The 15,960-nt window shown below is 40.8% G+C and overlaps 1 protein-coding gene and 1 long non-coding RNA gene across 2 annotated transcripts; one reads left to right on the top strand and one right to left on the bottom strand.

The window, feature by feature from the left end:
• Positions 1–251: 251 nt before the first annotated feature.
• Positions 252–5,223, bottom strand: LOC117320938. The gene is made up of 3 exons (XR_004531184.1): positions 4,897–5,223; positions 4,085–4,200; positions 252–451 (listed from the first exon to the last, which is right to left on the bottom strand). It is a non-coding gene; the product is annotated as an uncharacterized LOC117320938 (long non-coding RNA).
• An 8,617-nt stretch (positions 5,224–13,840) lies between these two features.
• On the top strand, positions 13,841–14,705 carry LOC117320937 (histone H1-delta-like). The gene has a single exon (XM_033875419.1). It carries the CDS (start codon positions 14,101–14,103, stop codon positions 14,638–14,640), a length of 540 nt encoding a protein of 179 aa, XP_033731310.1. The 5' UTR covers positions 13,841–14,100; the 3' UTR covers positions 14,641–14,705.
• The last annotated feature ends 1,255 nt before the right edge of the window (positions 14,706–15,960 follow it).

Genomic DNA, 15,960 nt, shown 5'->3' with positions numbered 1-15,960 from the left:
TATGATTTTGAGTCCCTTTCCCATAGCTATATATATACTATAGGGATTCTTCTGACCAAATTTGTTCAAATTCCGATCTGTGGTTATGAAGAAGTCAAATAAGTCAATTGTTGACGGATGTATGGACAGACAGGTGGACGAAGGACACCACCGTATGGCATAAGCTCACCTTGGTCCTTCTGAGCTTATAAACTGGTGATTAAGCACATTACATTGTAACAAAGGCTGACAACATAAGATGGTTACCTGGTGTTGTATTAGATCCAAAACGTAGCCTTTGAGTTAGGTATACATGCTTTGGCTCGTCTCTATCTGTGAAGTCATCTAGGCACTTCTCACCAGTGTCTGACAATGGTCTTCGACTTGTATCTTTATGAATTCCCCAGAGAAGTTTGAATACTTCACTGACAAGGTTGACTTGTTTCACTGGGCCGTCTCAAGGAGCAGTTACCTGTCAGACAAAATTTACCAGTTATCTTTGTACACATTTAAACGTGAAATTACTTCATCTTCAGAATTTCTATAACCGACTTTTTGCTTCTCCTTTCATTTCTATAGCAATTACCATTTAATCACATTCATTTCTCAGAATATGACAGTGTGCGAACTTAACGATAGACCGATAGACCGAGTCTAGTAGATTTGCTGTCGGTCTATGGAAAATAAATACACTGAAGACCGAATGTCTATGCACAAGAATCTGGTGCATAATTATGATATACAATAAAATCGGGAGTGACATAACACCTACCTTACATATATGGATAAATGAGATATTTATTTACCCCAGAACACCCATTCAGTCCCACCTAGATATTTAATTCCGTCTGTATAGACCCTTGCTTTACGCTAGTCAAAATCTCATACTTGACTCGACGCCATATTGCTAACTATGTAGGTCGTGGTCGGCCTAATTACCCTAAGTGCGCGATGGAGCGAAAAGAAAAAAAATACATCTATTTTTATATATTTTTATCGCTTATAGTTTATAAATAATAAAATTTTGAATTGAATATAACAGTTTATGGGAAGAATAAGCTTAGTTTTCTTAATTTTAACTATGTTAGAAGAAAAACACAATTATTGATATGTGGTCTTTTCGGTCCATTGCGTTCCGATTCGGGTAGTTAGTCGAACCGTCACTTTCAAAATGGCAGGTCGACAGTATGGAATTTTGACTAGTGTAAAGCGAGGGTCTATACGAACGGAATAAAACATCTAGGTGGGACTGAATGGGTGTTCTGGGGTAAATAAATATCTCATTTATCCATATATGTAAGGTAGGTGTTATGTTACGCCCGATTTCATTGTATATGCTCCAGATTCTTAGCGACACCAAACGGTGTCGGATAATTCCACGTTTTCATATAAATTCTAGTAGTGTTCGGATCGATTCTGTCAACATGTAGTTTTGGTAAACAAGAGGCCCAGGGGCCTTAACGGTCATCTGACTTTTAATTAAAACCCTTATATTATTGTAGTATGCATTCTCTGTAGCAAGTATATAGTGGCACTGTTGGCCATGGTGGCCATCTTGGATATCTGACCGACCCAATAAATAATAACACTTGGTCTGGACCATCTAAGGATCATTTCTGGTAAGTAAGAGCTGAATCCCACCGGTGGAATTTGAGAAGAAGTTTGAAATAGGTGTTGTTCAGGAAAACCATGATTGCGCAATCATGTTACAAAATGGCCGCCATTGCTGCCATTTCAAAGTTTTTACAAGGCCGAAAAAATAACAACACTTTGTTGGCACTCCTTCCTTAACATTCTCACCAATTTCGAGCTCAATGGCACCAGTGGAACTGGAGAAGAAGTTTAAAATGTGTTTTTAAAGATGGCGGATATGGTGGCCATCTTGCATTTCAGACCAATCTAAAAAATAACAACACTTGGTCGGGATCATCTCAGGAACATTTCAGGCAAGTTTCAGCCCAACAGCACTGGTGGAACTTGAGAAGAAGTTTAAAATGTGTTTTTGAAGATGGTGGTTATGGTGGCCATCTTGGATTTCGGACCGAACCGAAAAATAACATCACTTGGTCGGGATCATATCAGGATCATTTCAGGCAATTTTCAGCTCAAAAGCACTGGTGGAACCGGAGAAGAAGTTTAAAATGTGTTTTCAAAATGGCGGCTATGGGGGCCATCTTGGATTTCGGACCGACCCGAAAAATAACAACACTTGGTCGGGATCATATCGGGATCATTTCAGGCAAGTTTCAGCTCAATAGCACTGGTGGAACTTGAGAAGAAGTTTAAAATGTGTTTTTCAAGATGGCGGCTATGGCGGCCATCTTGGATTTTGGACCGACCCGAAAAATAACAACACTTGGTCGGGATCATATCAGGATCATTTAAGGCAAGTTTCAGCTCAATAGCACTGGTGGAACTTGAGAAGAAGTTTAAAATGTGTTTTTCAAGATGGCGGCTATGGCGGCCATCTTGGATTTCGGACAGACCCGAAAAATAACAACACTTGGTCGGGATCATCTCAGGATCATTTCAGGCAAGTTTCAGCTCAAAAGCACTGGTGGAACTTGAGAAGAAGTTTAAAATGTGTTTTTCAAGATGGCGGCTATGGCGGCCATCTTGGATTTTGGACCGACCCGAAAAATAACAACACTTGGTCGGGATCATATCAGGATCATTTCAGGCAAGTTTCAGCTCAATAGCACTGGTGGAACTTGAGAAGAAGTTTAAAATGTGTTTTTCAAGATGGCGGCTATGGCGGCCATCTTGGATTTCGGACCAACCCGAAAAATAACAACACTTGGTCAGGATCATCTCAGGATCATTTCAGGCAATTTTCAGCTCAAAAGCACTGGTGGAACTTGAGAAGAAGTTTAAAATGTGTTTTTCAAGATAGCGGCTATGGCGGCCATCTTGGATTTCGGACCGACCCGAAAAATAACAACACTTGGTCGGGATTATCTCAGGATCATTTATGGCAAGTTTCAGCCCAACAGCACTGGTGGAACTTGAGAAGAAGTTTAAAATGTGTTTTCAAAATGGCGGCTATGGCGGCCATCTTGGATTTCGGACTGACCCGAAAAATAACAACACTTGGTCAGGACCATCTCAGGATCATTTCAGGCAAGTTTCAGCTTAATCCCACTGGTGGAACTTGAGAAGAAGATTGAAATGTGAAAAGTTTACGCACGGCGCACGGCGCACGACGCACAACGCACGGCGCACGACGACGGACGAAGCATGATGACTATAGGTCATCCTGACCCTTCGGGTCAGATGACCTAAAAATCTAGGTCTATGAAGTTTTTAGCAGGTCTATGACATTTTGAAATCCTATAGACCGATTGTCTATGAAGATAAAAATCTTAAGTTCATTGACTGAATATGGACAAACATTATCACTGTCCCTCAGAATATGGAAGAACATTATCACCGCCCCTCAAAATAAGGACAAACATTATCACCATCCCTCAGAATATGGACAAACAGTACCACCGCCCCTCAGAATATGGACAAACAGTTCCACCGCCTCTCAGAATATGGACAAACAGTACCACCGCTCCTCAGAATATTGACACACAGTATCACCACCCATCAGCATATGTTGACTGGCCTGGCGTAATCCCTGGTCCATGGAGATGCGGTTGCCGATCGCGATTGGTTATAACATAAATAGATGGTGTCCCGACACTGTATCAATAGCCCAATTTAAGGCCAAGCCTCCACCACTGGGTTGTGCGTTCCAAACCCTGTTTTTTTCTAGGTACTACAGCTTTTCTCCATCTCTGAAACCTGGCATGTCCTTAAATGACCCTGGCTGTTAATAAGACATTAAAATAAACCAAGCTCCCTGGCATGTACACATACATGTACACCGGGCAGTAGATTGCAGGGTACTGTACATAGTTTTGCACACGTTTGGTATGTATCTAAATACATTTCCATCACATTAATTTCAAATCGAGAGAGTATACCTCACATTGTTAGATGTACAAATGTTTCGTAACATACCAGTGAGTAGGCCTAGCCTGATATGAGCACACATTGTTAATAGGTGTTTATTGCTGGATTTACAGTACATAATGACATAAGATACAAATGTACTTACCTGGTGTTACATTAACAGTTGATCTTTGACTTGACCCATCTCATTCTTCTTGGGGAAGATGCACTGTTCTGCTGACAATGTTAACTTGTTTGTCCGTGTCACCTCGTCTGTTTTCTCTGTTAGACAAATTTACCTATTATGACTAAATGTCATAGGAATTTCCACCTTTTTACTTCCGCTTTTGTTTTTGTCACAATTACCAATGACTTCTCAATTTCTTTTTTTAGTTACATCATTGTCTTGACAATATTTCCTGGTTGCATGACAAACTGTTTGAGGAGACAGTCCTGCCTTTTAGACAAAATTTACCCATTATGATTAAATGTCGTCGGAATTTCCACCTTTTTACTTTCACTTTCGTTTTTGTCACACTTACCATTGATTTCTCAATTTCTTTTTTAGTTACATCATTGTCTTGACAATATTGCCTAGTTGCGTGACAAACTGAGGAGACAGTCCTGCTTTTAGACAAAATTTACCCATTATGATTAAATGTCGTCGGAATTTCCACCTTTTTACTTCCGCTTTCGTTTTTGTCACACTTACCATTGATTTCTCAATTTCTTTTTTAGTTACATCATTGTCTTGACAATATTGCCTGGTTGCGTGACAAACTGTTTGAGGAGACAGTCCTGCAAGGCAGGATTAGACATCTAGGCACCTACAACAAACACTCGAAATTCGAACATGACCCGGCCGCCTGACCGTCCCACCCCTTTCACTTGCCTCAGAATATATATGAACAGACATCATGAACTGGCGATACAGTACATTACATTGTTACAATGAGGCTAACGATATAATATAATTACCTGGTGTTACATTAACACTTGGCCGTAAACTTGACAATTCTCAATCTTTTGTAATTCTCAGGGAAGTCTGTTTGACTGCACCCATCTGCACACAGATCATCGGAATTTCCAAATTCCACCCTTTTTTACTTCCGCTTTCGTTTCTATCACCTTTCAAATCACATCGATACCTTGATAATTGTCCGATTGTGAAACAAACACATCATTTGACTGTAAATGAGAAAATGCCGTGAAAAGACTTATTCTGTAAACCAGAATCTAAAGTCCAAAGTAGGCAAATAACGTCTGCTTGTAGCTGGTTTCGACTGCGCATGCGATTTGACAAGACCTCACTCCGAGGGTATGATAGTAGTGTCGTTTACGACCTAAGAATCTCGTTAAGCACCTTGCTCTGATTGGCTGAAAAACCCCACTACCAATCTATCGCGCTCGCTTATTGGTCAATAATAATAGAAAACGAAAGTAGCTTTCCATACAGTTCGGATACACGTAGATTTACTTTCCACCTCATCCACAACTTCACTGATAGATTTTATATTTAATGTTATGCATGCAAATTACTAATCTCCCATCTAAAGAAAACACAGCAAACTTTGCTTCCCTGGAACAAAATATTTTTCGTGTGATCATACTATTATACCTCTCACTCCGGGTAAGACGACATTTAGGATCGGGTAGAAAAGGACAGGATCAAGCATAACAGGATCCGACATGATCGAGAAAGAATCGAACACTTCTTTTGCTTATGATTATGTATTTATGTTAGTTGTAAATGGGAATATTTAACAGAATAACACAAAATATGCAAATTTTTCACATAAATGTACTAGTTCGAGCAAGACAAAAAGCATATTTAACTACATTTTTTTATGTGTCGGCTAATGGACAGGATTTGAGCCGTCCTCACTGGACCACCAACACAGGACAATGACAATGACTGCTTTACAATGGCACATGGGGTTACATCTACTCAAACAAACAATAATACAAACATTATAGTGAGGACACAAACTTGTACTTTAGACAATTTTAGAAATTACCTTTGTAGATGTATTTATGGGCCTGGTTGCAATGAAATATGAATAAATGGTATCTTGCATTGAGATATTGGAGGACGAAGCCATGAAGGAAAATGGCGTCAGGTATCTGAAGTTTGGGTTAGAAGCAACTAAATTCCCCATAAAACTAACATGACAATGATCCCTGTCTGAAAATTCAATTCGAAAGATCAACTAGCCTAAGTGGTAGAAATGAAATTGGGGCCTTTAGTACTAATGGACATATTGCACTTATTCTAATTGGCAGAATATGCTTTTGTACATGTAACTGTGGGTCTGCATACTCATGCTAAATCTTACCCCTGGGTATTCCTACATCCTGGCTTATCTGACCCCTCAGTAACCTCAGATCTTGTCTAATCGGACCCCTCAGTAACCTTACATCCTGTCTAATCTGACCCCTCATTAAACTCACATCCTGCTTAATCTGACCCCTAAGTAACCCTACATCCTGTCTAATCTAACCCCTCATTAACTTTACATCCTGTCTAATCTGAGCCCTCAGTAACCCCATATCCTGTCTAATCTGACCCCTCAGTAACCCAATATCCTGTCAAATCTGACCCCTCAGAAGCCCCACATACTGTCTAATCTGACCACTCAGTAACCCTATATCATGTCTAATCTGACCCCTCAATAATCTTACATCCTGTCTGATATGACCCCTCGGTAACTCTATAACCTGTCTAATCTGACCCCTCAATAACCCTACATCCTGTCTATTCCGACTCCTCAATAACCCTACATCCTGTCTGATCTGACCCCTCAGTACCTTACATCCTGTCTGATCTGACCCCTCAGTAAACCTATATCCTGTCTTATCTGACCCCTCTGTAACCTTACATCCTGTCTGATCTGACCCTTCAGTACCTTACATCCTGTCTGATCTGATCCCTCAGTAAACCTATATCCTGTCTTATCTGACCCCTCTGTAACCTTACATCCTGTCTGATCTGACCCTTCAGTACCTTAAATCCTGTCTGATCTGATCCCTCAGTAAACCTATATCCTGTCTTATCTGACCCCTCTGTAACCTTACATCCTGTCTGATCTGACCCTTCAGTACCTTAAATCCTGTCTGATCTGATCCCTCAGTAAACCTATATCCTGTCTAATCTGACCCCTCAATAACCTTACATCCTGTCTATTCTGACCCCTCAGTAACCCTACATCCTGTCTAATCTTACCTCTCAGTAACCCTACATCCTATCTAATCCGACCCCTCAATAACCTTACATCCTGTCTGATCTGACTTTTCTGTAACCTCACATCCAGTCTTATCTCACCCCTCTCTAACCCAACATCCTGTCTCATCTGACCCCTCAGTAATCCCATATCCTGTCTAATCTGACCCCTCAATAACATTACATCCTGTCTATTCTGACCCCTCAATAACCATACATCCTGTCTGATCTGACCCCTCAGTAACCCTATATCCTGTCTAATCTTACCCCTCAATAACCTTACATCCTGTCTATTCTGACCCCTCAGTACCCCTATATCCTGTCTAATCTGACCCCTCAGTAACCCTATATCCTGTCTAATCTGACCCCTCAATAACCTTACATCCTGTCTGATCTGACCCCTCAATAACCTTACATCCTGTCTGATCTGACCCCTCAGTAACCTTATATCCTGTCTAATCTGACCCCTCAATAACCTTACATCCTGTCTATTCTGACCCCTCAGTAACCCTATATCCTGTCTAATCTTACCCCTCAATAACCTTACATCCTGTCTATTCTGACCCCTCAGTACCCCTATATCCTGTCTAATCTGACCCCTCAGTAACCCCACATCCTGTCTAATCTAATCCCTCAGTAACCCTACATCCTGTCTAATCTAACCGCTCAGTAACCCTATATCCTGTCTAATCTGACCCCTCAATAACCATACATCCTGTCTAATTTGACCCCTCAGTAACCCCATTTCCTGTCTTATCTGACCCCTCCGTAAGCCTGCATCCTCTCTTATTTGACCCATCAGTAACCTTTCATCCTGTCTAATATGACCTCTCAGTAACCCTACATCCTGTCTAATCTGACCCCTCAGTAACCCTATATTCTATCTAATCTGACCCCTCAGTAACCCTATATCCTGTCTACTCTCACCCCTCAATAACCTTACATCCTGTCTGATCTGACCCCTCAGTAACACTATATCCTGTCTAATCGGACCCCTCAGTAACACTATATCCTGTCTAGTCTGGCCCCTCAATAACATTATATCCTGTCTAATCTGAGCCCTCAGTAAACCTATATCCTGTTTAATCTGACCCCTCAATAACCTTACATCCTGTCTAATCTGACCCCTCAATAACCATATATCCTGTCTAATCTGACCCCTCAATAACATTATATCCTGTCTAATCTGACCCCTCAATAACATTATATCCTGTCTAATCTGAGCCCTCATTAACTCTATATCCTGTCTAATCTGCCCCCTCGATAACCTTACATCCTGTCTATTCTGAACCCTCAGTAACCCTACATCATGTCAAATCTGACCCCTCAATAACCTTACATCCTGTCTGATCTGACCCCACAGTAACCTTATATCATGTCTAATCGGACCCCTCAGTAACCCTATATCCTGTCTAGTCTGACCCCTCAATAACATTATATCCTGTCTAATCTGAGCCCTCAGTAACCCTATATCCTGTCTAATCTGCCCCCTCAATAACCATACATCCTGTCTAATCTGACCCCTCAGTAACCCCACATACTGTCTAATCTAATCCCTCAGTAACCCTACATCCTGTCTAATCTAACCGCTCAGTAACCTTACATCCTCTCTGATCTGACCCCTCAGTAACCCTATATCCTGTGTAATCTGACCCCTCAATAACCATACATCCTGTCTAATTTGACCCCTCAGTAACCCCATTTCCTGTCTTATCTGACCCCTCCGTAACCCTGCATCCTCTTTTATTTGACCCATCAGTAACTTTACATCCTGTCTAATATGACCTCTCAGTAACTCTATATCCTGTCTAATCTGACCCCTCAGTAACCCTATATTCTATCTAATCTGACCCCTCAGTAACCCTACATCCTGTCTACTCTCACCCCTCAATAACCTTACATCCTGTCTGATCTGACCCCACAGTAACCTTATATCATGTCTAATCGGACCCCTCAGTAACCCTATATCCTGTCTAGTCTGACCCCTCAATAACCATACATCCAGTCTAATTTGACCCCTCAGTAACCCCACATCCTGTCTAATTTGACCCCTCAGTAACCCTACATCTTGTCTAATCTGACCCCTCAATAACCTTACATCCGGTCTGATCTGACCTTTCAGTAACCCTATATCCTGTCTAATTTGACCCCTCAGTAACCCCACATCCTGTCTGATCGAATCCCTCAGTAACCTTACATCCTGTCTAATCTGACCCCTCAGTAACCCCACATCCTGTCTGATCGAATCCCTCAGTAACCTTACATCCTGTCTAATCTGACCCCTCAGTAACCTTACATCCTGTCTAATCTGACCTCTCAGTAACCCCACATACTGTCTAATTTGACCACTCAGTAACCCTACATCCTGTCTATTCTGGCCCCTCAATAACCTTACATCCTGTCTGATCTGACCCCTCAGTAACCCCACATCCTCTCTTATTTGACCCATCAATAGCCTTACATACTGTCTAATCTGACCCCTCAGTAACCCTATATCCTGTCTAATCTGACCCCTCAGTACCTTACATCCTGTCTGATCTGATCCCTCAGTAAACCTACATCCTGTCTTATCTGACCCCTCTGTAACCCTACATCCTGTCTGATCTGACCACTCAGTAACCATATATCCTGTCTAATCTGACCCCTCAGTATCCCCACATACTGTCTAATCTGACCCCTCAGTAACCCTAAATCCTGTCTAATCTGACCCTTCGATAACCTTAAATCCTGTCTATTCTGACCCCTCAGTAACCCTACATCCTGTCTTATCTGACCCCTTAATAACCATACATCCTGTCTGATTTGACCCCTCAGTAACCCCACATCCTCTCTTATTTGACCCATCAATAACCTTACATCCTGTCTAATATGACCCCTCAGTAACCCTATATCCTGTCTGATCTGAACCCTCAATAACCTTACATCCTGTCTATTCTGACCCCTCAGTAACCCTATATCCTGTCTAGTCTGACTCCTCAGTATTCTATATCCTGTCTAATCTGACCCCTCAGTAACCATACATCCTCTCTAATTTGACCCATCAGTAACCTAACATCCTGTCTAATCTGACCCCTAAGTAATCCTACATACTGTCGAATCTGACCCCTCAGTAACCTTACATCCTGTATAATCCGACACCTTAGTAATAATAGATCATAAACTAACTTGGAGTAAACATATTAAATATATTAAGGAGACATGCCAAAAGGCAATAAACACTATGAGATATATTTCAGGATGTAAATTTGGCGCCAATAAAACTACACAATTAATGCTATATAAAGCGTTAGTTAGATCTAGGCTAGATTATGGGTGCCAGGTATATAATACAGCTAGCGACACAGTACTAAAACATCTAGATGTAATTCAACATTCAGCCTTAAGAGTAGCGCTAAGGGCAATCAAAAACACCAATACCAACAGTTTATTAGCAGAGGCAGGTGAACCCCCCTTAACTCTCAGGCGTGAAAATCTTACATTAAAATACTGGGCTAGGACACAAAGTCATGGTGATAAATTTCTCCTAAATAAAGAAATAAAAGATAGTGAACATCCCGTCAATAACACCAGGGCTCCATATCCATCAGAAATAATTAGACTAAAACAAAAGTATGGTTTAGACAGCGTTAAAATATCCCGCAAACAAGATTTCCAAGTCCCGTGGTTAAAAACAGACCCTAATGTATCGCTAGACCTCCTAAAGATGATAGATAAACAAAACGACCCGATAGGCGCTAAAAACCTAGCATTAGAACTGATAGATCGAAAATACAATAACTTTACTAAATTCTATACTGACGGCTCAAAAAATCCAGACAGTAACCGTGTAGGTTTAGGAATATATAACAACACCTATAAAGTTAAAAAGTCATTACGGTTAAGCGATAGAGCATCGGTTTATACAGCAGAGCTTATGGCCATTCAAATTGCTTTGATAGGTGTAAAGAAAAATCACACTAAATTTGATAAAGTAGTAATTCTTTCGGATTCCCTTAGCTCCTTACAATCTCTAATAACTGGTAACAGCAGTAGGCCTAAACTACTTAATGCAATCCACTACATGATATCAGAGATTGATCAACTAGGCATAGATCTTCAATTTGAATGGATCCCATCGCACGTAGATATACCAGGTAATGAGGTAGCAGATCAGTTAGCTAAAGAAGCCCTAGGGTCAAATGTCATCCATCTAAACATAGACTTGAGTGTCACAGAGGTCGTTAGTATAATCAATAATAAAACCCAATCGATATGGCAGGATAGTTGGTCGAAATTAACTAATAACTGGCTCAGAAACATCGAGGATAATGTCAAAATCAAAACTCAGTTATATAGTTATAATAAAACAGAGGATACTGTAATAACTAGACTTAGATTAGGATACACCAAACTTGGTCATAACATCAATAGAATTAAGAAAGAAGTCAGTCCCTATTGTATAAACTGTGGCGAACCAGAAACAATAGAACATATCCTATTCGAATGCAGCGCCCATGATAACCATAGGTCAGACTTTAAAGATGAAATAGAAAATTTAGATAAAATCAAATTTGATACTAAGTCTATACTAAATCCTCCTAAACAACACATGAGACACATTTTCGATCTCCTCACTGCTTATCTCACTGCTATTGATTATCTAGACAAGATCTAAGATAGCGATACTTAACATCGATTTTTTACACACTTAACGTACGTTATCCCTGCAAAAACAACTCACACGGTTAATTTTTTTTTCTCTCTCTCACTCTCTTTAACAACAACACAATGACCCCCTTTTTTTTTTTTTAACATTAGAATCCTCAGGATACCCAGGGAGAATGTTCCAGGGGGGATTACTACTGATCCCTCCACTAATTGGGACATACTGAGACTCCAGGAGGTCTGGGGTCTCCTCCTCTGTGCCCCAACCCCCGTATGTCAGACGTCAAATACTCAACAGTTGTGTCCGCCCCGGGGTGGTCCGAGGTATATCCTCCCTGTTCGAGCTATGTGACGGTTGATACCACAACACATATATTTCTAAAGGGTCAAACAACAAACACCCACGAACATGTGACACCACACATGTATATATTCCTCACTTGACTACCAACCCTGATAATACATCTCCCCCTACTCTGCAGTTGTGTCTGCCCCGGGGTGGTCCTAGGTTTTATCCTCCCTGCTACGAGGAAAGTGGTATCTATTTTTTATACTCAACACCACATTAACTGTAGGGATACGTATGTTTACTTACACACCAAACAAAAATATATCCCGCATATACCACGATAGGAAATAATGTGTATTGTACAGCTTCTCACCTCGTCAGGTGCACTTAAGTGAATGATCCGTACAAAAGCATTATAAACACTCACCAAACAAAGATACAAAACGCATACACCACGATAGGAAATAATGTGTATTGTACAGCTTCTCACCTCGTCAGGTGCACTTAAGTGAATGATCTGTACAAAAGCATTATAAACACTCACACCAAACAAAGATACAACACTCATACACCACGATAGGACATAATGTGTATTGTACAGCTTCTCACCTCGTCAGGTGCACTTAAGTGAATGATCTGTACAAAAGCATTATAAACACTTACACCAAACAAAAATACAACACGCATACACCACGATAGGAAATAATGTGTATTGTACAGCTTCTCACCTCGTCAGGTGCACTTAAGTGAATGATCTGTACAAAAGCATTATAAACACTCACACCAAACAAAAATACAACACACTTTCACCACGATAGGAAATAATGTGTATTGTACAGCTTCTCACCTCGTCAGGTGCACTTAGTAGTGAATGATCCGTACAAAAGCATTATATATTCCCCAAACCACACAAAAAAACGCATCGCAACATATGAACATCTATACCATTCATACACAAAATAGGTAACACAATTTGACATCAGATATCCACCTACTCTGCAGGTGTGTATGCCCCGGAGTGGTCCGGGTTGTAGACCCCCTGTGACGAGGAACGTGGTATCTACCTTCTAAAACATGTACCTAAATACACCAACACAAACCCCGAATATAGAGGTGGGGAACTCCCATGCCAATACCATCTGGCAACTCCCCTTTCTAAACCCCCTTCCTCCCCTCCTATCCTTTCCTCTTACTTTTACTAATCGCTATCAAACTGTGCTTTATGTACATAGCACTGCTCCAGTAGGGTAGGCTTGTAGATGATTATACACAGTAATCAACAGTCTCCCGAAAAACAGTCTTTGTATAATAACTCGCATTATCACGTAATCCAAATTTCCTATGCTTACCTAAGCCCAGCACTACCTCTTTATAATCACCCTATAACTACACTCTACATAACAAACTAGTCTGATCTATACCCTACCCCTTACCCATTCGAAAACACCATGCTTAGCAATACAAAATGGTGTCTAGAATCCCTACTATCAATAACAAAACTATATCCCACTAACAAACTATACCAAATATTTCAAACCAATCTATACTCTATCTCACGCTATCTTCTACACTTCTTGTCCTTCGGAAGGGACGTTAATCCGGGGTCCGGTGTACGGTGAGTCACGCCGTGCACGTTAAAGATCCTCTGCTGGTATTCGAACAAGAGTAGGCTAATTGCTAGCCGCCACAGAGTATAGGTTCATATAGATCTAGATTAGGATAATGTAGGGCATTAAGGCAATTCAGTGACAGGTCAAAATTATTTTTTTTTTTTTTTTTTTTTTAGACATAGAGATAATCGTCTGTCCCTCTCATATTAGATCATTTGGCGATGACGAAATGCGAAATTGCTCCCTATTTAGTGCCCCGACCCACCCCTTTCCCCTTAGTGTCCTAGGCTCGGTTATAACCGGAACAAGGACGTTAAGCCCCATCAATCAATCAATCAATCGGCAGGGCACAACTCACCTAGCACTGACTAGTACAGCACGCAACGCAGCACATCCATCCAGACGATTTAAGAAGAAATATGGCCGAGAAGAAAACTACCAAGCCGAAGACCCCACCAGCTCACCCGAAGTACAGCGACATGGTGGCATCTGCTGTGGGAAGTCTGAAGGAACGTGGAGGCTCGTCCCGCCAGGCGATATTGAAGTACATCATGGCTAACTTCAAAGTCGGTACTGACGCCAAGGCAATCAATGCACATTTGAAGATCGCCCTCCGCAACGGAGTGAAGAAGGGGGCCCTAAAACAGTCCAAGGGTACCGGAGCTGCCGGATCATTCAAACTCGGAGAGAAGCCTAAACCAGCTAAGAAACCAGCAGCGAAGAAGGTGACTAAGCCGAAAGCAGCAAAGCCTAAGAAACCAGTAGCGAAGAAGGCGACCACATCGGCGACGGCTAAGAAACCAAAGGCAAAGACACCCAAGAAAACAGCAGCTAAGAAAACTGTAGAGAAGAAGAAACCGGCAGCAAAGAAAGCCACCAAGCCTAAGACTCCGAAGAAAAAGGTCACTAAGTCTCCAAAGAAAGCCAAGACCACTAAGCCTAAGGCAGCCAAGAAGTGAAGAAGTAGATCGTCTACTACCCGAAGAAAACATAAACAGTCCTTTTCAGGACTACCCAACTTTCTCAAAAAGTTCCCCGGTTACGTATCGAACAAATTACGCTACCCATCCCCGCCCCACCCCCTCCATATACATGTATCATCAATCGCCAAGACACAATGTCATTGTTCTAGGTGGTCTTCTATGACGTCATCAACAAGATCGATTTGTGACGTCATAATTGTACGGGAGACAAATACAAAAGAAAATTAATAGAATTTGTAATAAAGCGCGCTACGCGATTTCATATATATCGATAACCGGACACTGATTTCATGTAATCTATATCAATATATATCCCTTCATACAGGCCGACCCCTCGAGATATACTGAGACCATATACTGTATGCCATTTATTTTATTGAATATAATATAATATAATATAATATAATATAATATAATTCAATTAAGTGGGATTTTGACGAGAATACGCTCTCCCCACTCTACTAACATTATACGTTGTCCAAATACACATTCCCCAACCCCACCCGTACATTCCAACCCTACATTCCATGCACGCGTATACCTACACATGTGTATATGTATAACTCGACGTCACGTGAATTATCGTTAGTCAATAACTACTGATACAGGTTTACACGACAAACTTTCAATGTATAGAAATAGATCTTTATAAATATGTCCATAAACTAAATCAGGATATTATATACAGTAATCTACAAATTCGTGTATCAGATCTATTTACTGTACTGAGTATGTGTTTAGTTTCCTTGTACAGGTACTGAGACCGGGGCCCCAACCGCGGCAGTTCCTATAAAAATCTGCTGGGAATTAAAACCCGAAAACAAACTGAAGTTCTGTTGTTTTTTTTTTTTTGTTTTTTTTTTTCTTTAATACACGCGTGTACACACATAACATAAAGTGTGCAGTACGTTCCCGGGGCGTCGGGTCATGTACGTTAGGTAGTGACGCGTACCCTCCCTACTTGGATTCTCTTACATGTAAAATACGTATGCGATACGCGTACTATTGTTATACATATAGCACATCTTACACATCTAATTGAAATAATGTATTTAAATTAATCACCTGTTTTTAAAGTTCTGGTGATATTATATTTGTAAACGAAGCTTCAGTGAATAGCAAAATCCGAGTGGATTGAGATTAAGTATAAGCGGGACAACACGGTATATGTGCTTCCGTGTCTGTGAAATTTACCCGTTTTAAATCTAAAATGTACACTTATATTGCTAGTATACGTATACATCATCAAGATATATATCTTGGGATTCTAAATGTAAAGTTAATTTGTTAAAATCT

Source organism: Pecten maximus, unplaced genomic scaffold (assembly GCF_902652985.1).
Source record: "Pecten maximus unplaced genomic scaffold, xPecMax1.1, whole genome shotgun sequence".
Classification (NCBI taxonomy): Eukaryota; Metazoa; Mollusca; class Bivalvia; order Pectinida; family Pectinidae; genus Pecten; species Pecten maximus.
This window is presented reverse-complemented; position numbering and strand designations above follow the sequence as displayed.

Coding starts and splice junctions, on each gene's coding strand:
- LOC117320937 (XM_033875419.1), top strand. CDS start 14,101: ATGGCCGAGAAGAAAACTACCAAGCCGAAGACCCCACCAGCTCACCCG.